The following is a 27,215-nucleotide window of genomic DNA, read 5'->3' on the forward strand; positions in this document are numbered from 1 at the left end:
ATAACAATGAAATTTGGCCAATGTCACTCCCAGCACTTCCCTGCTCTCTCCCCACCTCTCACCCCTTGGTCCCTTTTCTCTACTGATCCCCCTTTGATTTTCATGAGATCTGCCCTAGCTTTCTTTTCCTCTTTTCTTTCAAACTTTCTCATATGAGAGAAAACACATGTCCTTTGACCTTCTGAGTTTGACTTATTTCGCTTAACATAATGGTCTCTAGTTCCATCCATTGACCTGCAAATGACATGATTTTATTTTCCTTCATGGCTGAATAAAGCAAGGCGAAGGCATTCTTAAGCAACCCAGGAAACCCAAAGAGACCAGTAGGAAGACAGTCAAGGAAACTGACAGTCTGTCTTCATGCTCCCTTCTTCCTGCAATCTCCTGTTGAAGTTCCCCATTGACTATGAGGTACATCAGTCTTGTCAGCCAAAAACAAGATACAGAAAGATAGAGAATGGAACTCTATTTAATACAGTTGAAAAGTCTGTGCCCTCATGGTGGGAAATGCACAGTCCCATCCCCATAAAGTAGTATTGTTTTGGTCACACTTCCTATACCATTATTAAGTTACTGTCTCTCAGCTTCATCTCAACTGCTCCACACAAGCTTTACCATAACAGACAGAATTCCTTTCAGCACCCGTCCTTCACAGTGAGCAAGCAGCACATGGGGCTTTTTCAGCCCAGACATTTGAGGCATATTGCTGGAGGAAGGGACCCTCTTGCTATGTGCAACTTCTGCAAGGGGCCAGCAGCTTAGGTGGGAAGACTCGGAACATGGTCTTCCCCAGCCATACACACAGAGCATATGGTCTCTCTGTCACTTCTCAGCTCCAGCGTGGCCTAGCATTAAAAATAGAACCCCCTTTCACAGGGTTATTATGAGTACTAATTTTTAAAGTGCATGTGTAATCAGCATGTTAACATGCAGCTCTCACGGTGTGAATAAACACTTTGATTTTACTCCTTGCTGTTCTTTTAAGACTGCTTGGAGGATAGGGATTGACTAGGCCTTCTCCTATATTTGGATGAAACTTGAGATGCCATCGGGACTGTTCTGACACAGGACTCTGGGGGAACATAAAATCCTACAATCACTTTAAGTCATAAAAAGAGCCTTAAGTCAATTATTGAAAGTGCCCATTACATCCATCCGTTTTGCAATCTTTATTCAAAAGTAGGACTTCTGTACCCCCTGTTTGCTAACTGTGGCTTCTGGCCCCTCCATTCTTAGATGGAGGAGAGAAAATTGGGGGTAGAAAAGTTCTTATTTAGCAGGCTCAAAATATGGCTCCAAGCTGTCTGAACTATGCTTAAAAATAGCCTTTCTCTTATTGGCGCTTCCAGGATTCTTCAGAGGGACTCCTCTCCACTGATGTATTCTGGCTCTCCAATTCCCCTATTTGACATAGTCCTTGATTTTCTAGAAGTCCACTCCATGACCTCTGACATCAAGATGGTACCCCTCTTACACGTGATTGTATATTGTTCCAAGCCAGATCTCTCACCCCCTGCTTGACTCATCCTAGACCAAGGGAATACTCATCTATCCTTGGTCCCAACAAACTGCAGGACAAGGTCCAGCCAAATGCAGCAGAAACTGTCCTCACTTCACCTCCAGAGCCCTGCCCTGGGCCTTTATCTCCTGAAACTGCAGGAGGTCCCCCATGAAGTGTTCTGTGGGGCCCACTGATAGAACTTGCCTCAAAATAGAGAATGAGACATAGTTGGTTTGCCTTCTCAGCTTTTTAAGAGAAGGAAACATTTCCAATTTGAATTCTTAACTAAGAGATTTTAGTCTGTAATTCAATTTTCATGTTTATTCACATACTTTTCATTTTTGTCACAATTTTATCCATCTTTTTCTTACCTATGAGACATGACGAAACCATCCCTTTGGAATCATAATCATGGTCATAAATCCTGTATGGGGCCTTCCTCGGGTTTTACCACAAATTGGACTATACTGTGGTAAGGTGACACACACAATCACGACGGGCTCTATAGATCAAAATATGCAAGCGCTACCTGTTTACGTTTCTCCTTGGTATTCTTACTACATATACCCAAAGTAAATGAACTTGAGGTTTGTGAAGAGCCCATTTAATTATCTATTATTTTTGCTTATTCTAAAAAAAATGAACTATCTAAAAAACTTGTCATCTACAAAAAAACAGATAACAAAGAACATTTCAGACCTCACCTTTCTTATACTAAATATCGGTAATGCCCCAATCTAGAGAAAAGGGAGAGAAAAAATAAATAATTTCTAATATTTTCTGCTGATAGTAGTTAACTTCATAGTTCTGCATAAGAATCCAGTAATCTGAAGAGTTTTAAACACAAAGACCAAAGTCCACAGAAAAAAAGTTTTGTTTCAGTTCTCTTCAAATTTAGAGCATCCTGGGAGAAAAAACAGAATTTCCTCAAGGCAAATAAATAACAGGCTGAGACCAAGAAACTATAAAGACAAAGGTATAAAAATGAAACTGATTGTCAGGTAAGACTGGTCAGATTGGCCAGCATTATTAAAATAGTCAGAGTGACTAGGGATTGCTATGGAAAAAAACCCCAAAGGCAACAACTCCCTGGACAGGTTATAATCGAACCATCTTGAGGAACGAGCTTCCCAAGTGAAACATGCAAACCTGTCCAGAACTGAGAGATGGCCAAGCACCCAAAATTCATTTTTTGCTTCTTCTTAGTAACAGAATCCTGATTTTCCTGGGGAAGAGTATACAGCCCAAAGCAACATTTTCTAGCTTCTCTTGCAAGTTGGTACCTCTATGCGACCAATTCTGGTCAGTGGATGTATGTGGAGGTTGTTGGATCTAACTTATGAAAAAGTTCCTCACACTGGGACAAAGAGATGGGTGTGAACTTTTTTAGCCTTTCTGTCCATTCCTCCTTCCTGCTCTGCTGAACTTAGCTTTGAAGGCTGGACTCCTAGCAACCAGGTTAGAATACAAAGCAAGCTTGAAAGTGGGAGTCACAAGCTAAAGGCGACACCGCTGATGAATGGAAGGAAAGCTTGGGTTCCTGAGACCACAGTCATGCCAGCCCTACACGGTGCTTCCACATTTCTTTTATAGGAAAGAAAGAAAGGCTTATATATTGAGGCACCTGTTTTTATACACCATCAAGTCCTAAACAGTGATGCTAACACTTTCCTCGACTTACCAGATTTCAATAAATAACTCTTACTTTCACAGTGCCGCCTATCTGTCAGTGATTACAGCATGCCATTTGGAAATGTTAAAATATGGGGGAGGAGGGAAATGTGTGTCTTAGAAATAATGGAGCTGTATTTGGAGTTTTCCATTTGTCCAGTTGCTTTAGCTTACCTGAAATTCTGCCAGTAAAGTCATTGATTCTGGAGTCATATGGAAGTTAGAGATTTCCATACAGGGATCCAAATAGCCTTGACCAATGATGTGTGGTACATACCCAGCAAAGAGAAAAGCAACCTAACGCAAGTATTACAACCCACAGCTGTGTGGAATTCGAAGTAAAAGTGAGAGAACAGCTGTAGTAACATTGAGGTTAGAGTAACGACAAGGGTTAAGAATCTCTTGTTATATAACGGAGCTTATATAAACTCAAAAGGAGCCTGGAAATAATGGCAGGCTTCTGATTAAAAAAATAAATAAGTAAAGGGGGACTAAAAGGAAGAGGATGCCAAACAGAGCAAGGAGGACATGCCCCAGGCATTGGCCATCAGTAATGAGCTATATGGATGCCCTCATGCTAATTATTTCATAAACCCATGGTATTGTTTGGGCTTATTTCCACTGGTTCACTTTTTATAAATTTAAGTTCCTAGCTGAAGAAACTTTTATAAATGTGGTAAATCAGAAATACTCCATTCAGTCATACTAAGTGAAATAAGCCAGTCCCCCACAAAGCCAAAGCTTAAATGTTTTCGCTGATATGTGAAAGCTAGCCCATAATAAGGGGGGATAGGGGAAGCACAGATATTCAGTAGATTCGACAAAAGGGAATGAAAAGAAGTGAGAGTGGATAGGAAAAGGAAGTCAGTGGAATGAATCAGAAACAATGCTCCTCTGTACCTACATGAATACCCCATAGTGAGTCCCACCATCATGTACATCCATAAGAATGGGGTACTAATTAGAATAAGATATATTCCATGCTTGTATAATTATATCAGAATGAATTCTACCATCATGTATAATTAAAAAGAATGAATAAAGATTGTTTCTTAAAAAATGCTCCATTCAACACCTAGAGTTCATTATAATCATACTATTCAAGGGCTATCCTAATACTAATCCTCAGTCAGAGTGAACCATATCACATATCAGCTTTCACATATCAGTAAAAACATTTGACCTTTGGCTTTTGGGGACTGGCTTATTTCACTTAGCATGACTGAATGGAGTCTTTCTGATTTACCACATTTATAACAACCATTATAATCTGTATGGGTAAATGAACAAAAATACTAAGTCCATAAAAAGAAATTAGAGGTAAGTAATGGAAGAGGGAAATGTGCTAGAGGCATTTGCTATATTATTATTCTTGGATACTTTCTGCTACATGAGAAAAAAAAAAATAGCAGATAGTTCATGAAGGCTAAGATTGAACCAGTTTGGACTTCTCCACTCTCTGGAATTATGTAACTCTGACCTTTGCCCAATGACTTTGCAGCACCCGCCACAACAGTGACCGAGCAGGGTCACACCACAGCCTGAGGTCAAGGAGGGCAGCAGCCCCCAGAATAGATCAGCTGACTATCAGCAGACCTGTAGCTTGAGTAGAGTAGCCTGCTGTGTTAGCCAGGGATTCTTCACGTGGTTTGCCACATTATCGTGATAACACAGGGTCTGATGCAGTACTCAATAAGTGCCCACTATTGGGTATTTCTAAAAGTTTAATGATGAAAATCAAAGTATATAACCCAATATATGATACATTGAAATATTTTTGGTTAGTCCTGGTAGCATCTTTAACGTCTAAAAATTATAGGATATTATAGGATATTCAACTGGTATATGTAACAAATGCCTCAGTATAAGATATATGGACTGACAGGTTTGTGCCTTATTAAAATAAAGGTATCCAAGATAATATAAATGTAATCATGGCTTTCCATATCCTATCTTCTACATTCAACCATAGCTTCGGATAAGTTGCAATTTTCTTTTTGTCTTTTGATTCTCTTCACTGTCCTGTTTCCTCTGTTCTCATGGTTGAGGAAAATGGTCAAGACATGGAGAGAATAGAATACCCCAACCCGGGCATGGTGGCATATGCCTGTAATCCCAGTCTCTCAAGAGGCTGAGGCAGGAGGATCACAAGTTTAAAGCCAGTCTCAGCAACTTATCGAGGCCCTGTGCAACTTAGTGAGATCCTATCTCAAAATTTTAAAAAGGGTGATAGTCTGGGGACATGGCTCAATGGTAAGCACTTTTGGGTTCAATCCCCAGTACCAAAAGAAAAAAGCCCAGACGATCCACCTACACAATCAAAGGTCATTAAACTACCCTATTTTAATATAATTTTGTATATGGAATGTTAAATAATATACAACCTATGTTTTAAAATGCCAAAGACCACTTATTAAGATAGAGAATAAAAAGCTGATAAAAATAGATTCTGTTTATTGAAATGAACAATGATAAATCTTTGTAGTGTTTATTTGCTAAATGCTTTTTTTTAAAATCACCAGTTTCCTAGCTCTCTCCCGCCATAATATCAGATACATGGTAGTCACTCAAAAAAGATATGTATTAAAAGAATAATGTAAGACACAGTATATGGTTTCAAAGATGTTTACTATTTGGTCAAACAATAAATTTTTAAGTTGTCAATCATACAGTAAAATATACAATGGCATACATATTCACCAAATTTGCATTATTGCTATGTAAAAACAGGTTATGATCTGTAGAAAAATGCAATTCCTGAGATTATTGGCTTTTATCAATCATTTTCCTGACAACTTGTCTTTCCTTAAGTGACTTGGGAGTGTGAATTGTGGTTAGGATGTTCAATTTTAGACTAAATTTTTATTATCTGTTAAATGAGCAAACAGACTCTCTTTTTCATAAAAGACAGAGAAAAGACCCATGGTGTGCTACCTTTTTCCCCAATGTATACCATATGGAAAAACACAGACTGAACATAAAAGAAGTCTTTTCTAAATGACTCTCAATCACCCATGAGGAATGTATGTTTTCTAGTTAATCAGTCCTTGATGTACAGCAGTCCAGCTGTTGTTGTGCATTTATTAAAATATTCTCTGCTAAATAATTATGTTCATCTTTTAAAGTAAATGGCTTAAAATTCCATTCAATTTCTTTCTGCAAAAGAGCACATCCTCACCGTCATAACACAAAGGCATGATACATTGACAGAGTTGCCACGAGCTTTATATACTCTTCTGTCATTTCTAAGAGGGGCAACCACAACATAAGTCATTTAAAAAAAAAAAAAAAGCTCTGGCCTATGATGGAGTTCATTAGAGTTTATACTTAAAGATAAACCTCTAAGACCAAACATGATAGGGCTAGCAAGCCACTGTTGAGTTCCTGGTTTCTGTTTTGAAATGGTTTTCAAAACAATCCTACAAGTTTCTAACTGAAGCATAAAACAGCACAAATGCTCCAAGCAATCTTTCTTTCTTGGGTTCATTAAGGCCTTGGAATCATGTGTTTTATGTGTTTTGATTCTCTCACACATTTCGAGGTACCTTGCTCTTGAAAGCACTAGAACAAACTAATTGAAAGGAAACCACTCTGCAACTTTGATCCTACCAAATTTTAAAGCCTTACATGACCCATCTTGTAAGTCTGTCTCAGGGATTAATGTGTCTACGTGATTATAGAATGCATGAGTCTTGCCTCATGATGATTTTCTAATATGCATAAAATATTGAAAAATAGGTATTTACCAAAATCCCCACAGACCAAACCTTTCAGACTGGAACCCCAAAACTCTTGAAGTCTTTTAACAACAAACAGTGGCCTATTTCACATACTTAGAACCAATAATTAGTATTCTTGACCTACAATTGAAAACAGAATGATCTGTATAACTAAACAGGATAAATGTAAAAATCCCTTTGGAGATGTTTTTTTTTTATTTATGCAATGCCTTCATTAATGACACATCATCCTCCATTTCTTATTACTCCAATTCGATTTCTCCTGCAAACAAGGTAATCAGCAGAATAGCTGTGAATCCAGTTAACATTCCGGCATTCTGAATCATGAAAAAGGTGAAATCGGTTTTTCTTCCAGTTACCTTTTCTCTCAGCATATCATTCATCTCTGGAAACTAGAAAGAAGAAATATTGTTAGACAACGTTTGCCATCTAGTGGTCAAACATAAAATAATCACTTCCAGATTTCTGCGGGGAGGAAGATCATTTATTTCCCGATGATTAAACATTTTAGTACAGAGTGTATAATTGGAACATCTAGCGCTTTCAGGCATTAAAAGTGTTCAGTGGTGTTGTTCCCCAAGTGAGTCAATCAGCAGGATGTGACCTACCTCGTTTTGTGCATTCTCTCTTTCTTAGGATCTCAAAGGCATTCTTCAAAATCCATGTACTTGCTATAACCCTGACCTGAACGTTTCCAATTTTTCAAAGGACTACACACTTCAGATTTCACCTTAATTCCTACCTTCCTGAAACACTTCCCTCAGCCTTTCCTGATTTATACTAGATTCCCTTTTATCTTCTCCTGTCATATATACTGCTTTTCCTTTTATTTCATAGCATTTTAAAATTATTTATAATTATTCATGATTTGTTTGTTTGTTCGATTTCTAGTTTCTCTTCTTCTAGATTAAAAAGTCCCACAGATGCAGCAACTGTCCCTATTTTGCTCACTCCAGGGTCCCTAATGCCTCACAGACTTCCAAGCTTGGCCCAAGAACATATCAATAGTAGCTGACTGAATAATTTTTTTTAAAAAAATCCTATAAATTTAACTCCTTATTTCTTCAATTTGTTTACTTTTGCTTGCTATAACCTCACAAAATTATAAGGGTTTTAAAGAAACTATGCATTATTCTAGGATTAAAGACTACAACAATCTCGTTGCAGTATAAAAACAATTAAAATCCCAAGTATTTTACTTAAAAATCTACTCTTTCTCAGCAATAACATCTACAGAAAAGTCTACATAAGGAGTCTTGTAAATGTCAACTTTTCAAAACACATTCCAAAATGATTTGCTATATATGCTGTGGTGCATTGTACCAAAGCATCCGAGAGGTCTCCAGAGTCTACAGTTAATCTGTGGGCTTGACTTAAAAAAGTTCTTTCTGGGAACGTGTACCATGGTACATAACTGAAATTCTAACAGTTCGGGAGGCTGAGGCAGGAGGATCACAAGTTCAAAGATAGCCTCAGCAAAATACAAAATAGGAGTGAGGATTTGGCTCAGTGATCGAGCGCCCCAGAGTTCAATCCCTGGTACCCCATCCCCCAAAGAAAAGATTCTTGCTAGAAAAAAATAATGATAAGATGTGAGACCACTGGCCAAAAGGCAAAAATGATGAAAGTACATATGGCATCATTTACCAGTACACTTTTTTTTAAGAGAGAGAAAGAGAAGTTTTTAATATTTATTTTTTAGTTTTTGGTGGACACAACATCTTTATTTTATTTTTATGTGGTGCTGAGGATCGAACCCAGCACCCCGTCCATGCCAGGTGAGTGCGTTACCGCTTGAGCCACATCCCCAGCCCAACTAGTACACTTTTTAAGCAACTCTAATAGATTCTGTTCTTATACCAGAGAAAGATGTGACCACCTAGAATAAAATAGTATGAAACATTAATTTTGCAAAGAAAAATGCAAATGCAGTGGGTTGATCTAAGAGATAAAAATCCTTGCTCTTAACAGGGTCTGCAGAGAACAATGAACAAGAGCTAGATGGTTTTAATTATGGAGCTAAGAATATAGATGAAGAAATGAAAATATTAAATTATATGTAATATATTCAGTTCCAAACACAAAAGAAATATACCTTGATTTTTATATCCTAGCACATTTTTATTTTCTAGAAAGCTGTCCATGACTCACTCAAAAATGTACAGGTTATTTTCTCTCTTAAACATACACAAATGGGCTAGAGTTGTGGTTCAGCGGTAGAGCGCTCACCTAGTACATGTGAGGCCCTGAGTTCGATCCTCAGCACCACATAAAAATAAATAAATAAAATAAAGGTATTGTGTCCAACTACAACTAAAAAATAAATATTTTAAAAAACATACACACATAAAGACACACTCAAGTTGGCATACACACACACATACAGATAAAGCAAGACACAAACACCCATAGACATAAATATAGATACAAATACACATTGACACAAATAAATACTATCAAATTTAATTTTACCAACTTCCATGTAGTAATTTTAGTTCAACCCAAAAAAACTTTCACTGTTTAGTGTCATTTCTTTTATCAAGTTATTCTTCTTCCAAATGTGACATCCTCATAAAAGAGGAGGAAAATGTTTCATGCTTTAGAAGACAGTTTTTAATCTACCACAAGGCAAAGAAGACTTGCAAAAATAATCCTACTTCAGCAAAAACAAATCATTTCACCCTCTATCAATAAGATCACAGATAAAAGAATCAATGAGAACCAGTTTCAAGTTACTATTAGTGCAAGCTACTCAAGAAGTGAGATGTGTTCAAACAGGAATGTTTAAAGGTACAACAGGCCTTTCACACTGAGAAAAGCAGAAAGTTGCTCTTAGTCAGCTCATCTGTGAATTTTAAATTACAACAAAATAAAATGTTAAATTTCTTACCATATCTGCCAGAGAAATGTAGAGAAACATGCCTCCAGCAAGTGCAAATATAATATTTGGAGCAAAGTTGTTGCCAACCAAAATGCCAAAAGCCAGCCCAAGGTAGCAGGAACAGGCAGAAAGGAAGTTGAACAGCAAGGCCTGTCGAGTGCTCATCCCTGCATTGAGCAGGATCACAAAGTCCCCTGGAAGAAGAAAAAACAAGTGAATTGTTTTTTTTTTCTTTTCTTTTTTCTTTTCTTTTCTTTTTTCTTTTTGTATCAGGGATTGAACCCAGGGTCACTTAACCACTGAACCACACCCCCAGCCTATTTTATTTTTTTATTTAGAGACAGGGTCTCACTGAGTTGCTTGGAGTCTCACTGAGTTGCTGAGGCTGGCTTTGAACATGAGATCCTCCTGCCTCAGCCTCCTAAACCCCTTGGATTACAGGCATACCCCTTAGCACCTACCTAAATTACTTTCTTCTACTTGGGGATGAGATCAAAGATAATCATCAATTGTATATCATCTCCTGAGAAGTGTCTGTTCAGTTCTTTAGCCCATTTATTGATTGGGTTATTTGGTTTTTTTGGTGTTAAGTTTTTTGAGTTATTTATATATCCTAGAAATTAGTGCTCTGATGTGTGTGTGGTAAAAATTTTCTCCCATTCTGTAGGCTCTCGCTTCACCTCACTAATTATTTCCTTTTGCTAAGAAGCTTTTCAGTTTGAATCTATCCCATTCGTTGATTCCTGATTTTATTTTTTGTGCTATAGGAGTCTTGTTAAGGAAGTTGGGGCCTAACAATCAATCCACAAATATATGAAAAAGTGTTTAACATCTCTAGCAATTGGAGAAATGCAAATCAAAACTACTTTAAGATTTCATTTCACCCCAGTCAGAATGGCAGCTATTAAGAATACAAACAACAATAAGTGTCAGCAAGGATGTGGGGGAAAAGGCACACTCATACACTGCTGGTGGGAGTGCAAATTGGTGCAACCAACCTGGAAAGCAGTATGGAGATTTCTTGGAAAACTTGGAATGGAACCACCATTTGACCCAGATATCTCTCCTTGGTTTATACCCAAAGGAATTAAAAAACAGCATACTACAGGGACACAGCCACATCAATGTTTATAGCAGCACAATTTACAATAGATAAATTGTGGAATGCCCTTCAATAGATGAATGGATAAAGAAACTGTGGTATATATACACAATGGAATATTACTTAGCAATAAAAGAAAATAAAATCATGGCATTTTCAGGTAAATAGATGGAGTTGGAGAATATCATACTAAGTGAAATAAGCCAATCCCAAAAAATCCAAAGGCCAAATGTTTTCTCTGATATGTGGATGCTGATCCATAATGAGTGTGGGGAGGGGGCATGGGAGAAATGGAGGAACTTTGCCCCTTTGGATAGGGCAAAGGGAAAGGGAGTGGGTATGGGGGTCAGAAAGATGGTGGAATGAGATGGACATCATTACCCTAAGTATATGTATGAAGACATGAATGGTGTGATTCTACTTTGTGAACAACCAAAGACATGAAAAATTGTGCTCTATATGTGTACAATGAATTGAAATCCATTCTGCTGTCCTATATAACAAATTAGGACAAATAAATAAATTATTTTTTAAAAGATCATCATTAATGTCTGACAAGGGCTCCTTCATTTTGGTACATCAGCAGGATTTAAAGAATGTATTATCTGAAATGTCTCACTGCATAAACCACCCTTTACTTTAAGAGTGAGGCCCTCACCTAACTCATGAGGAAACTCCTCGCACAGGATTGCGATTGAAGTGCTGATGCCCTGGAGAAGAGACAAGGTGCAGGAAGCCCCAATCGCCAGGCCATCGATGAAATTGTGGAGGGCATCGCTGAGCGTTATCATCCAGGCAATCGTCCCTATTTCTGACAGTTTGGGCCCCTTCAAACAGGTACATGAACTTGACTCCCTTTTTCCATCCTGTAAAATAGTAGAAAAATCGATCAACCTGATAACCAACATTTCTTAAACTTCTAAGAGGGTACAAAGAAATAGAAGATGAGTTAGGTGATGTCTCGGGAGAGACAAATTGTTCAACTGAAAGCCCTGCACAGGGATGGGAAACCTTAATAATATCTAACAGAGAAAAATAAAACTTACAGTAGGGAGGAAGAAAATAAATCAATTGATACATCTTGAGCAAGCCACTTACAGACATTTTACATTAGTTTCCCCCTAAATCAATCCCTCTGGCTTCCATGAGCAAACTTACAACTTACTTCCTGCGATGTAGCAGATATTAACCTAAGCATTTGATTTATGCATGTTTTAAATTAAGAAATTTGCTCAAAGACCACATTTAAAAACTTCTCCATGTTGCGACTTGAATGTGAAATCCTTAATTAAACATGATGACATCAAGGAATATTTAGTACAGTTCCTTCTGTAATTATCAGAGTCAGTTTCTTTCACTGTGAAATTACATGAATGCACTAAATGATACACTTATTTTTCAACAACTTTTTGAGTTTCCACTCCATTCCAGGTACTATGCCTCGTGTTTAGGCTATAAAAGTGTGGTCCCTACCAGCTCTAAATTTAGATTATTCTCTTAACAAATTTCATGAATTGTTTGTTATTAGAGCAGGATTGCCTTTGCTCTAGCATGTCTTCCCATTTTGAGATAATAATAAAAATAGAAAATCCCATGACAAACCCTTGGTGGGAATTTAGAGTTCATAAAATTTGCAAAATGGTACAAAATCAAATGATAAATGCCAACTAAAGCATTGTACAGAAGTTGCAGGAAAATGCAAATTCATTTTCAAGCAGGAAAGCAATTTGTAATTAACTGGAGAACATTTTATTTCTAACTCTACTCCCCCCACCTCAACATAAGCAGTTAATCACCACATTTATTATTGAGCATCTGCAATTTGTAAAACACTGTGCTGAATGCTATGGGAAAGATATGGAAGTAAAAAACAGCTTCTGTCTTCATGAAGCATATCTGCATTGAATAACCAAGACGTAGAGTATATGGCTGACTTTCTTCCTAATGCACGACATGTATTCAACAGAGAGGGGCTTCTTTTAGAGCAATCATCTAAGAGGTTCTGCATTTACTCCAACATCACTTCATTGCTCAGTACACTATGGGGACCAACACTTTCAGAAGTGACTTTAGATCTTACATCTTTTCACTGTTCACTGGAGGCAAATCTGCATCTTTGTGGGATGTGGTTTGTTTTCAGACACCACCAAAAGTCACTTGGAGCAAATAAAGTCTTAGATGAATATAGAAGGACTGGGAACACAGCTGTCGTCCTCATTGTCATCGGGGTCAATGTTGTAGTGGAATTTGGAACAGTAAAGGCAGATAGCATCCATTATGTGCTAGGTGCCATTTTAAGCACCTCCATTCATTTAAACCAATTCTTTCAGGTAAGTACCACTGTTACTATCATTTTAGAGTGAAAAAATTAAAACACAGAAAGATTAGTGAATTTACCCACTGATAAAAAGGGAGTAAGTGGATTTTTTTTTTTTTTTTTTTTTTTTTTGGTAACAGTGTATTACCACTCCAAACTTATAAAGGGACAGAGGGTTCTTGTTTGTAATAGGATCTGAAGACAGTTCATGGGGAAAACTGCTCTTCCTGTCAAAAAGCTCTTCTAAACATTTGAAGCAACACTGAAATACAGTTTATAATCTCCTTGACTTTAAAAAGCCAAACTCTTGTGTATGAAAAGAATTTCATTTTGTCTTTCCATGTGTTTTTTTTTTTCACTCTATAGCTAATCTTCAATGCAAACATAATGAACAATCATGATTGAGTCCATGTCCAGTGGGCGGCTTGGGTTTAAAAAAAAAAAAAATGTCCTGGAGCAGGAAGCAATGACCACAGAAGAAGTTGTGAAAAGCCTTAGGGAAAGTGACCCAGGCTTTGTAAAAACTTCCTAGCCAGATACACTTAATAAGACTGCTGTGAATTAAAACGATTATTTTCACCTTCCAACTTGGCTTACCTAATCATACATTTATAATATCCTTATTTACTGGTGATGATTTAGGGAAAAGTCTAGCAGACCAAGTCATAGCTACCCGATATTACTCACACAGTGGGATACAAACACCTTTAATACAAAAAAGAAATTAAATTAATACATCAGGCATGATTTTCTTACCTCTAAATACAGATTGGACTGACTTTATTTATTTGCCTCATATCAGCTGTATGAGTTTAGGTCCCAAATGATACCACCGAGGTTATAAGTCTTACATTTTTAATAAGTTTGGAACACACCAAAATAGGCAAACATTTACAAAAAGTTCATTTGTAACTCACCTGGAGCTAAATCACTGAGCAGAAAGAACACTAAATTCAGGTTTCTCTAATTAAATGAGTGAGGGCTCATCTCTTTCCTTTCTTTATTTTAGCTAGCTCCTGTGGCTGCTGTTTGCTTCCTTATTTGATTTTACTCTAAATATGAGGCTATTTCTATCCCCAGCCATGATGAGGCAGTTCAATCTAGTGAAAAGACGGTTAAGTCTGACATCCAAAATTGAGTTTCTAGGGTGGCTCTGACAAGAATTACTGCACCATCTCCAGCAGGGCTCTCAACACATCTCACTCACCTTAGTTATTAATGGAAACAAAAATCAAAGCACAGTGCAGTGGAATTGGAATAGGGAGAGGAAGCATATTGTGACCAAAGGTTTAAATAAAAAAAAAAAAAAGAGGCACTAAGTAGAATCCAACATCAACTGGAGAGGAGGAAGCAAATTAAAAAAAAAATAAGAAGAAGAAGAAGAAGAATTTAAAATGGAGAAAGCAGGTGGGCTCATTGTGGAAGAGTTTAAGCAAGATGGAGGAAGTTGAGAGGGGAGGAGTAAAGGAAAGGGAGGAGTGGCCTGAGGAGAGGAGGAGGGACAGAGGGAAATGAGGAGGAGGAGGAAAGGATGTGGAGGAGGAAGAAGGGAAGACAAGAACAAGGAGGAGGAGATGAGCAAGGATGAGTAAGAGCAGAAGCAGGAAGAGAAAGAGAAGGGACAGGAAGACAGAGAAGGACAAAGACAGGGAGCACAAAACGGAGGTGATGAAGAAGAAAGGAAGGAGAGTAATAGGAGGAGGAAGATGAGAAAAGAAAAAGAAACTCTTGGCTAGGTAAGTCAGACACTGATCATAGAAATACAGCAAACCCCTATCAGGAAATACTCTGAAGATGGGGAATAGCTATTTTTTCCACCTGTCCAAAACAAAATATTCAGATTTTTTTAAAGTATAATAAAACCACCTACTTGCTAGATACCTATTTATAAAAATAATGTAATTTTTATTTAAAAATAATGTAATCATGTAATGATATTCTAAGTGCAAATATGTTTGGCCACAATTCTTTTTTTCTTATTTCAGTGCTGGGAATCAAACCCAGGATCTCAGTCATGCCAGTCCAGTGCTTTACCATGGAGCTATATCCCCAGCAGGGGTGGAAATATATTTGGAAGAATATATACAAAAATTTTTGTCCTGGTTCTACTTGAGAAGAACATCATGAATGATCTTAGTGATTTTATCCTTTTGTTTCTTTATGGGTGTTCTGGCCATTTTTTCATATTCATGAATTTTAGTACTCAGAAAATAAAGCAAACCTGGGCTGGGGGTGGGGTATGGGGTGAGAAACACCAGGCAGGTGGGAACTGTGAATCTGCAGACTCTGACATTACCATCAGCTAACCATGTGGAGCTGGTGAGCAGGCTGCCTGCAAGGTATGGCACGGACTGGAGACAGGGTAGAGTGTTCCACTGAGGTGAATCATTTTTTGTCTGTTTAATGGCTCAAGAGATTAGCATGGGCACAGTCAAACCTCATTCTGCACTGGGGGAGGCAACAGAGCCAAGAGGAATGGGCAGGTTTGAATTGCTTATTGTCTCCATGCTTTATTGGTAAAGAAGCAAAATCAAACAACCATCAAGATGAATAGTTAAATTCATATTCCACTTCCCATGGTGAAATTCTTTTTTTCAGAGGAAGAGTTCTGATAAAAAGAAAATCAAGCCAAAAAGGAAAGTAGCAACCCACCAAAAATATACAGTGATGGCAAAATGAAATATAGATGACAACCAACAAAAGATGCAAGCTGTATGTAAAGAAACACACAAAATCCATCCCTAGGAAGGAGAAAACACAGTAGTACAAGTGGGAATAACAAAATGCAGCTTTAAAAGACTTCAAGTAAAGTCGGGTGAGATTTAAGAAAAGCAACCTAGAATGCAAGCCAGTTTATTGATTAGTAGGCATGAGCCTTGCCATTAAGCCAACTTGCATTTGAGGCCTAGCTCTGCACCCTTGGGAAAGAGATTTTCTTCTCTGAGATTCAGATTCCTTATCTACAGAATAGTGAGAATAATACTTCCAACTTAATGGTCCAACTTAATGGGACTGTTGTGATTAAGTGAGATGGTGTTTATCAACTAGTGAGTGCTCCCGAATGATTATTATTAGGTTCCAGAGCTGCATAGATGAACGTGGCTGGATGACAAGGCAGGAAAACTAAAATTGCCCAAGAATGTATAAAATAAAATATTTACTGCTTAAAGATATTCAGGAGCTTATTAACCAAAATTATTGAGAAAAAAGAAAAGAAAGAAAAATTAGATATACAAAGAAAGTTTTACAAAAGTGAGTGGGTGCAGAGACTCATTGAAAGGAAAAGAGAAAAAAGTTTAACAAGGATGCTTGAGCTTGGGCATAATTATGCTCTTGAAGGAACCTCACTACTAAAGGTATATGAAAGAGTCAGGAGATTAATTAGGCAGAAAGTCAAACTCCCTGTGAAAAGTACAAAGTCTGAGTTAATAAGTTTATATGAATTGACAGCTGACTGTTACAGGAGGTATGGACTCAGAAACATGTAAAGTGATAATATCTTACAGATACACAGCACTTCACAGCTTATGAAACACTTCCAACTGCTCACTTCTTCATCTTCTCTTGACCTTTACATTTGTCCTCACAAGTGAAACAGGACAGATACTGGTATCATAATTTTAGAGATGCAGAATAAGATAACCTATGTCTATAAATACTTGCTCAAAGTCACACAGGAGATATTGGAATAGACCACTTAATTATTCACTGAGCATCTCTTTTATAGCAAGCAGAAACTGTGCTTAGAACTGAGGACAGAAATATAAATAAAAGAATCTTCACCTTGTTGAAATTCATAGCCCAGAAAGAAACATCCAGGATTCACACTTTAGGCCTGTGATAAATGGCTCCCATTTCCCCTTCCAGAATGGCTCCCCACCCTCTTTCTGCTTCCTTCCCTCCATCTTTGGGCCTGGGGGTAGTAACACCTTTGCCATTATTGGTCCCTGGTTCACACTCTAGCCCTTGCAGATCTCTTAAGGAATGTTCTCATCCCACTTCACACTTTCTTCAAATTATCCTAATTTGAGAATGCAATCTACTTCCTGTTCAAACCCTAACTGATAACATCATTGGTGCTGGAAAGGGGCATAGGAAGCAAAATTCAAAACTAAGAAATTTTAATTGGGTTTTTCATAATTCAAAGTAGAGAGCAAAGGAACATAAATTATGCAGAAGGTGACAAATGACACCCAGGGCATGCATGGTCTCTGAAAAGTGTGTATTCCAAATTTCCCCACCACTTGGTTCTTATGACCCTCATAGAACCAATGGAATTGGAACAATCTGTGGCATTCAGAGATTCTATAAGGAACCCTAAACCCCTAGGATTTTAGTGTAAAATCATGTCCCCTCTTACATTAACTACTTTTTTAAGCGGTTCCTTATTTGTTCATGGATACTGATCTCTGCCCATGGAACACTAAATAATGGTAGAATCATGAACAACATGAACTGGATTTTATCTGATTCAGTAGAGCATTAAATTGGATGTTCACATCACCATTCCACTATTAAATTGTACTTGGAAGAATAGGCTCACACTGTTCTTGAAGGCACAAGTGAATTGCCTCCAAACCATTTTTCATAGAATTCATAGATCCTATCACTCCTTCCCTCATAGAAACATCCAGATAGGTCTGTGGAATGCCCTGATCATGAATGCACACCTTATACCAGCAGCCAAATATATGGTTTCATTTCTGATACAGAGAACACACAATTCCAGGAAGAGCTACAATTGTGCTATAGAGAGTACACACCTTTGGCTCCAGGTATAGGGAAAGTAGCCCATCTTATTTTTATACCCAATAACTCATTTGGAGAATTATTGCTTCCTGTCCTCAAAACCTTAAACTTGGTGGGTTTGAAGAACCTAATGTTAGAGAGAGTGATGCTTCTAATTGGAAACATGGTCGTTTTCTCCGATCCTTTGGAAGCAATCTAATCCATGGCAATTGGAGATTCTTTATGTCCTGAAGCCAACAGATAGATGAGGAGGCTTTAATTACTGACTAGGAAAATGGTGCCCAGCTGCCAGGGGCAACTGATTTTCTGCTACAGAATGAGGACAAGAATAGTGCTTAGAACTCCCTCCCTGATAGTCCTGGTCAAGGAATTACAGCAACAACCCAATTAAAAAAAAAAAAAAAAGACCATCAGTTTTTACAGGACTCATTTCTTGCAGGAATGAAGGTTTGGGACACCAGAACTGGAAAAGGATGCAACCAGTCAAGATGAAGCCAGACAGTGAGGTAAACACAGGATGGATATTGGAAGGATAGGTGTAATAACTAGCCTAGGTCTCATATCCAACAAAAATAAAAAGTAAGTAGCAGCTTTAATTTATTCCTCAACTACATCTTTTCTCCCTCTCCTCTTCTCCCAGTACTTTATTGAAGAACACTGATTGTGGCCAATATTTTAAATTAGATTACAGTGTAAATAAAATGATCTCCCATACAAGGATGATATGGAAGTTGATGGTATTTTGTACATCTCCCATGTTAGGTACCTGAATTTTTTACCTGCATGAAGGATAAAAGTAAAGGCTCAAAGGGGTTTAAAAAAAAAGGAGTGGAATGTTACCAATGTCATTCATTTACCCATCCAGATTCACTATCTGTCTTTCTTTCCCCCAGTTGCCTCTCCCATGAGACTTGTATTACTCCACCAAAAGGATCCTAAGCCCCTAGCTTTCAGTTGGTTTCATACAAAGGCCTTCAACATAAAATTAGAGGTAAAGGAAGAATTAGAGATGAGGATGTTTATTCTCCTGACTCACTCCTTGAGGAGTAATGTAGGCTGACTATCCTCAATTAAAGATCATGGTTCCATTGACAGTAGACTGTGCAAGACCAGTTTGTTCCAGGTTCTAGTAACTTCTTCCTTCCCCTTGGCGTGGGGCATATGTTGCTAACAGTTCTACTATTACTAGCCTCAGGTTACTGCATCTATGTATTTTTTTTTTAATCCTTATTAGGATGTTCCATCTCTTTCTGGAAAGGACATGACTGATTTAAAGTCAAATGCTCATTCCACAAGACAACAGTCACACTTTCTACATATAGTGTTACATATATTTTACTGGAACAACTAATAAATAAGACTAAAGGAAAATGAATGTATATGAAGAGTGAAAGACACTCTAACAAATGTAAAATTTCGATGGGCTTTGCTTTTATGACTAGATTTTCTAATGATTTCTGTGTTTGTGTTTTATAAACTGGGGGTTCCTTGGTCCTTCCTTTAGCTTTGAAAAGGCAATCTCAGTTCGCTAAAACCAAATGAAACTTCATATAAGAAAGGAGAAATAAATTTTATTTTTATTGCATATAGCCAAATATAATTCAAATGCACCAAATCTCCAGCCATTTGGTTTCAGGAAAATCTCAAAACTATATCCCAGACTCTCTTTGCTATAGAAAATAACCATTCACTAAAAAACAATAGTTTCCAAAAACCTTGAAAATTGTTTCCTTTCTCTCCAATCCTTCTGTGAAATTCAAGTAAAGTTGTTTTGGTCCTTAGGAGTTGAAATAATTGTCTTTCATTTTCAGCTTGGGAGCATAGCATTTTACTGCCTTAAATATTTATATATATATATATATATATAAAATTCAGAGGAAACCTGAGGGATTTTCAAGAACTCTGCTACTATTTTGCCAATGGAACTTAAAGTATGTACTAATTACATATTTACAATTACCCTAATGGAGTATTTATCCACTCTAAAAGGTTGTCTACTGTTGCTACAGAGAATGGCATTAATGTTCTGGTACATTCGGGAAACCAGACCTCATTTCTTATAAAGAAAGATTGTATAATGTACTCCCCAGCCCACACAACTCTCATTGTTCCTGAGAATTCTTAACGGAACATTCAAGAAACACCAGAAAGTGGTTAAGTTTTAATATGAGCTACAGAAATCAGTTGCTAGGATCCTGAAAATTACTGTTCCCAAAATGCAGGAAGATCTACACTGCCCCACATCAAGGCTTCCAGAATAATGCAGATGAGGAAGCAGGTATAGGTGGGTACCATGGAGGTACCACCCCATCCAGCGGCTGCCTCTCGTGTACTTACTACTTGACGTGAATTATGTCAAGAAGGGAAATATAGACAATCCTGCCCAATGTAATACAAATGATTGGTTGCCTGGCTCTGCAAAAAAAAAGGGGGGGAGCACTTTCTGTTGACAGAGAAGATTAGAAACACAAGCCTCTTAAGGCAAGAAGCTTAGAAGATAAGAGGCAAGGAATGACAGATGAGAAAACAGAGCAGAGCCAGTGGTGACTGCAGACACTGCGATGGGACAAGCAATTAGACCCTAGTGGAGTGTTGGAAAGAGACAAGCTGCCAGCCAATGAGACGTGAGCAATGTGGAGGCAGAAATAAAAATTAAAAAATTAAAAAATCCCTTCTCTGTGACTGGGAACCAGCAACTGGCCAGTATTTAAAAATCAGAAAAACAGAGGCCATTCCTACTCTGTATGTGGAGAGTAAGGGGTGGGAGCCACAAAAGATAAGAGTACCAGGACTTGACAGGCTCTTCAATATGTCATTGCTTGCATGTGAAGATTTGCTGACCAGTTTAAGAATAGATATTTTCTAGTGATTGATAGATACAGGATATACCTCTAGAGCACTCAACAGTAACAATGCAATATTAATAATAACACAATCTCATAGAGCAATTTCACTTATTATGTTCCTAGTATTGTTCTATGCATTTTACATATATCAAGTCACTCCTCATACCAACACTACATGGTTATCATTTTCATTTTACAAATGAGGAAACCAAAGCATAGTGAGGATGAATTAACTGACAAAATCATACATCTAGACAGGAAATGGGACAAGATCTGAACCCGTACATCAAACAAGCTAAGCCTGAGATCTCTAGGAAATGTGGGTTTCTATTTTCTGTCTTATTTACCCCTGTTCTCCCAGTATCCAGTACTGTAGGTACTCAGTAGAACATTTATTGACTGAATAAAGGTGTAGTCATAGTAAAAGTACATCTTCTCTCATATGTTCATAAAACATTGTCCCATGAAGCATCTATTCAAATCTTTTCAAAGAGCAAACATGTGGACATTTACCCATTATGTGCAAAGAACGTGCAATAAAAAAACGTTCATTAATCAATTTCATTTTGATTCATCTATATAATACAAGACTCATAAAGTACATAGGTTTTTTGTTGTTTGTTTGCCAATTCTTTATCAAAAGTTGAGGAGCAAGATTTAAAAACTCTTGAAGGGTAAGGATTTTTTTTTTCTTATTTCAAGCCAGGAGTTTTTAATATTCAGTAGGTTCAACAAATGTACCTTTGAATTAAATAGGAAGAGGACTATTTTGCTAAGCTGAATGAAGTAGAACAGCAAAATCACAATACAGTTAACTATTTCAGAGAGCATCCCCCTCACCCCCACTCACCCCAGTCACCCAGCAGAAGACTGGCTGGCAGCCATCTTGCATCTAACTCTCTAGAACTTACAAATTTTCCGATACCTTGGGGGCAGGGATCAAAACAAGAATAGTAGTAACAAAGACAACTAACCTGTTAACCTGTTAAATATTTGTTTGCTAAATACTTTCCCAACTGCCTGAGGGTTGTTACTAGCTTCCTGACTCCAGATGAAGTCAATTAAAAATAATTACCAGTGAGGTCTTAACCAGAACCACACAATCAGAAAACAGGAAAGTTAGGACTTGAACCCAGACTATTTGACTCATAAGCCAATGCAATAAAAAGCCAACAGACTACTCAAGAGAAATAAGTTTTTTCAGATAAGACATTTCTGAGTTCAGTCATTTATTACTGTGATAATGAATTGCTTTATTGCTCTTTGCTAGCCTCCATCCTGGAAGGCACTCGTGATTCAAGTGCCTCTGGTCTTGAGGAAGGAACACTCAGCTGATCCTCAGAGGTGTTCTGAGGTTTGCTAGCACTTTAAACATACTTAGAATGATACTCCAAATCATCCAGGAGAAACAAACATCATCCTTGAGCTGTCAGAGCTACTCTGTATAATCTGTTGTTTACAGAACGCAAGCATGGATGGAAAACTACAATTGTCTTTGTAGCTGGCCCTTCCTGAGTTGATCACATTTAATAAAAGGCAAAGGAACCAAAGTCTTATTTTTAGATCAGCAACACTATTTAAGCATTCGAATGCTTGATTTCAAGAAGAATTTCTATCTAGAATTTTCTCCAATGTCATTTTACAGCATCCACTGTGCCACGCCTACTCTGGCCATCTTTCTCTTCCTATAACCCACCAAAGGTGGGTTCCTGCCCCTGAGACTCTTTGTTGTTTCCTCGGCCATCACAAAGACAGCTCTTTCCTGTGATTCAGATTTGAGTTTCAATGTATTGTCCTTACAGAGATCATCCCTGACCACCCAAACCATTGCAGTCACCCAGACATCATCACATCCCCACATTTTAATTCTCTGCACAGCATTTGTTACCCTATGATGTCGAAGTAGGAAAAAATCAGAAGGCCAGCAAGTAGGAACATCTCCTGTCTCCTTTGCCACAGAATCTCCAGAGTATAGAACAGAACCTGGCATGAAGCAGGTGACCACTGGATACATAAGTGAGTGAATGAGGGAATGAGTGTCTGAATACCGTGTTTCCCCCATTCAGATGACCACTGATTTATCATGTCTGAACCAGGATGTCATGCAGAACATGAACTGTTACCAGAAAAGTAGCCTACTATATCTTAGAGGCTCAATTTAAGATTGCTTTTATTGTTTAATATAAAAATTTCATGACTCTGGAATTTTGGCCAAAGTCAAGAACACTATAAAAAATAGAGAGAAAATATGAACCATTTCTGCAAAAATGATGTCTACCCAATAAAGAGTTTTTATGATTCTACTTTCTAAATGCAAAACAAGCTCTAGATTTGTGGATTTGTTTTGCAGCCTAGAAAACTATTAATGATGACTGATCCCTCACTTCAGTTTTTCCAAAGTGTTTTATAACCTAGCAGTAAAGGAGGTAAACTAGAAAGCATCAAACCAGAGACTTAAACGGTTTACTAAACCTTCAAAGGTAATCTTTCTTGTTGCTTTCTTCAGTACTAAATGTTTCTGACTTTATCTGCCTTCACTGAAGGTTTAAAAAAGTCATGTTCATCAAGCTCTTTGATATTCCTAAGAAGATCGGTAAAATAAAATAAAGTCTGGGTTTTTTGTTTTGCTTGTTCTTTTTTGAATTTTGAGGGTGTTTTTTTTTTATTTGTTTGTTTTACTTTTAATCTTCAGATACCTGCCAACCGAAATAAAAAGTAGTAGTATCCCAATCACTTCAAAAAGAATTGGGCTCACACACAGGTCTCTCCTTCTACTAATTAGAACTCAAAACTAACCATACTTCTGAATAAATTGAGGCATTGCTAAGAATGGTGAACAAACTTGAAGGCCAGAGAAAATCACCACTTAGTTAAAATAAATGAGAAGCTATTAACTTAATTGAATTGAGATCCTCAGAAAGGAACTGAAATTCTCTATCTAAAAGGAGCCATAGAATAAGATTAAATTTTACCACCCAATCAATTGTCTAATTCCAGCCTGAAGGTACATTTATTAAGAGTGAGCACTTAAATTGGTCTTCAAGTACCTTCGATTCTTTTTTATTCACCAAGGTTAACAATAAAGTATTAATAATTATAAAAGTATGATTCATTATCTGAACATTTGCCTCAGACATAGAACTGAATGGATATTACAAAGACAGACAAACATCTTTGTGTCAGCGGTGGGGGGTGGGAGGGGGGAGGTGTCTGCTAAGATTCTACTATGTAACAGTGATGTCAGACCCAAAATGCATTTTGGCTTCTTTTTCAGATGGTTTCATTCGTGATCCTTCTAATTTAGAATCTTTACTTTAAATATATAGAAAAATACAATGTAAAATAAATTCTGCCTCCTCAAGAACTTCTTCAAGGAATAAGAATTATATTCATGACAACCAAAAAACCCTCTTGCTTTAGCAAACTTTCCCTCAAGTAATCCACTGAATAAAAGTTACTCACCTAGTCTTGGTTCAGTATTCCCAAACTGCAGAATGTAGCATGTAAAGAATAGAGCACAAAATAAATATTTTTGAAAGTGCAAACAGAATAATGCAAAGAAAAGAAAGTGGCCTATTTAACAAGTCCAATAATTATGAAATAAACATTCTCAATAATGCAACCTTTAATAAATAGAAGACCTTGAAACACTGACATTAAAGACCCACCAATAATATAATGTGTATTTAAATATTCCTTTGCTTTGCTGATTTTCATCTGGGCTTTCTATAGAGTGGAATTAAGCAACTCTTTCTGATACCCAGAATAATTTGCTTGAACCTTTTACATTTTTTCCCTCATTATTTAAAGGGAAAATATGCTGGCTCTCATTCTCAATTTTTTATCAATCAGCATGCATGACAGAGTAATACAGCAATTCTTCATTATACTAATGGGGAAAAAATTAACTTGACATCAAGCCTAATTGAGTAAAACCTCACTAATTCTTCTAAATAGGAATAAGTCCTGCTTGATTAGTGAAAGCAATTTAGTATAGAACATGTTTAGATAAATGCATTTATATTGCCTTCCATAAATGACACTAACAAACTGGGCTCCAATAGAAAATATACATGTGGTAAGATCCCTAAGAAAACCTGCCACAATGTATGGATAAGATTAATGCAACACACATAATAACAATTTTGTATTTCTTTAGATAGCTTAAAAATTTTAGGTATAATCTTGCAAAAAAAAATATGTTTCAAAGGCAATTTTTAAAGACCTTGCCAAGAGAGTCCATAGTGCAGCCTATAAGCAAAAAGGAACAAACCATAATTTATCCGCGATTCTGGAAAGGTAGTCAAAATTAATGAGGTTTTACTATGTAGGCATTAACTCTTGGAACTCAGAACTGATTAAAGCAATGTTCCCATTAGGAAGTTAGTAGTATGGATACGGAACAAACACAGGCTTGGGATGCAAAACCTCACGAGAGGGTCTCATTATAATGTTTCTATTTATTATCTGTGTAAACTTGAGTGAAATGCAGACTTAACTGAATCTTAATTTACTCATCTCTAGTAGGTTTAAATACCTGTATCTCAGGACTCCTATAGAAATTAAGCATAATAATTTTTTAATTTTCCTAAATTTTTTAAAATTAGAAAAAGACCACCAAATGTTTCAAAATAATAATTGGAAGTACCCTCTGCATCTAGGTTAGGGTTCTAGTCAATCTAATTAATCCAGGAATCTCTTACCTTCAAGGTTGGTACATGACTCATCACCTCAGGAAAAAATCCATGACCAACCACTTCACTTCCATCATTTCCCACCCAATGTGTGCCCCATCTTCCTCCGCACAGTGACTTGTGAATCTTTCTACTACAGTACTTACCACTCTACACAACAACTACATGTTTACACGTTTATAACCACCTTTAAGGAGTACCAAGTACCTGATAGATGCTCAAAAAGTTCTTGTCACATAAGTAAGAATATTTTTCTTACAAAAAGGAATTTATACTTGTCTTTTATTTAAAACAGTCATTTTTCCAGGTGTGAGAGTGCACACCTGTACTCAGGAGGCTGAGATGGAAAAAAAATACCTTGATCTTAGGAGTTTAAGACCCACCTAGGCAACACAGCAAGACCTGCCTAGGCAACACAGCAAGACCTTATCCAAAAAGGAATAAGTAAGATTCTTCAGACTCATGTCCAGGCTCCCTCTCCCGGGCTCAGGAAGACCAGGTTGCTTGGCTGTGCAGTTACTAGTAGATCTACAGGGAGAAGACTTGGCACCCTGAAAGCCAGGAAATTCTATCAAATGAAAAAAAAAAAAATCAGATTTGGATACCAGTTCAATTTATTCTAAAGAAGTATTGCAGAAAGGAAGATAGCTCGGCAGATCTAGGCAGCAACCATCGACTCCCCCACAGCCAGAAACAAATCACTGAAAGAGCAGCTGGTCAGGGAGGCCATGACGGAGTACACACTCTAAAACCCAATGCTGGATCGATTGAGACTTGGAGAGACAAATAATTTGGTTACAAGAACAGAAAATAAGGGCAGAATTCCTTGACTCTGAATGCTGACCAGGGTGAGGTCAAAGGGGAGGGGTAACAAAGAAAGAGGGAGGGGGAAAAGCCCATCAAGCCCACTTCCTTAACAAGAATTGTGAAGAAAAACAGACCAGGTTAAACAGGACAGAGGCAGCAAAGACAGTGAAGGAGATGACATAGTTTGGCCCAAATGGTGGGCTGAAAACTGAGACTGGCAGCAGAGACATTTAATAGAGTTCATAGTCAGCCACCCTAGAAAAAAATTAAATCAATATAGCTTCTCCCTATGTTTTAAGAGTAACAAATAAAATCAGAAGGAATATCTCTGAAATGGGTTGTCCCAGTAATCCCTCTAGAAAGAACGTTTTATAGAGGGATCACTGCTAGCTGAAAGTTACTGAAACCCCTTCCCCTCACTTTGGGCAAGGGGAGTTGTGTGGAGCTGACCCAAGAGTAAGTCACTCTCAAGGAGTGCTGAACCTAACCCAGCACTCTCCATAGCCTCTGCAGGAGCTCAGGTAAAAAAAAAAAAAAGGCCAACTGACATGCTACCTCAGTTACAGACAGTCTCTAGTGATCTACATCAGCCAGGGGGGAGGTTTCTAAGCCAAAGACCACTCACAGAGAGCCTGCATTCACAAGCTCTACTGTTGCAGATAGCCTGCAAACTGTATGTCTCTGGGGAGCAGGTATACGGTGTCCCACAGTAATCAGTGACAGCCCTGAGCCCTGCACCCTGCCTTCCTGTGCCTGAAAGAAACAACCAGCAAATACAGCACCCTCCAAGCTCACAGACTCAGGCCTCTGGGCTGGATTAATAAGCACTGATTGGGGAGAAAGCCATAATAACCAGGGAACTAGCTTCTGTGCCCAAGCATCTCTAGGAAAGTCTACAACTGCAAGT

At 37.6% G+C, this 27,215-nt stretch overlaps 1 protein-coding gene across 1 annotated transcript in view; it reads right to left on the reverse strand.

Annotated features, from left to right (window-relative positions):
- Positions 1–5,733: 5,733 nt before the first annotated feature.
- Positions 5,734–27,215, reverse strand: part of Slc39a8 (solute carrier family 39 member 8) — a 75,616-nt gene continuing 54,134 nt past the window's right edge. The window contains exons 7-9 of the mRNA XM_026398126.2: positions 11,554–11,761; positions 9,803–9,987; positions 5,734–7,304 (exon numbers count right to left, since the gene is read on the reverse strand). Of these exons, the coding sequence (XP_026253911.1) occupies positions 7,155–7,304; positions 9,803–9,987; positions 11,554–11,761 (543 nt within the window). The 3' untranslated portion in view covers positions 5,734–7,154. The remainder of the gene's footprint in view (positions 7,305–9,802; positions 9,988–11,553; positions 11,762–27,215) is intronic.

The sequence above is a fragment of the Urocitellus parryii genome, chromosome 10 (genome assembly GCF_045843805.1).
Source record: "Urocitellus parryii isolate mUroPar1 chromosome 10, mUroPar1.hap1, whole genome shotgun sequence".
Classification (NCBI taxonomy): Eukaryota; Metazoa; Chordata; class Mammalia; order Rodentia; family Sciuridae; genus Urocitellus; species Urocitellus parryii.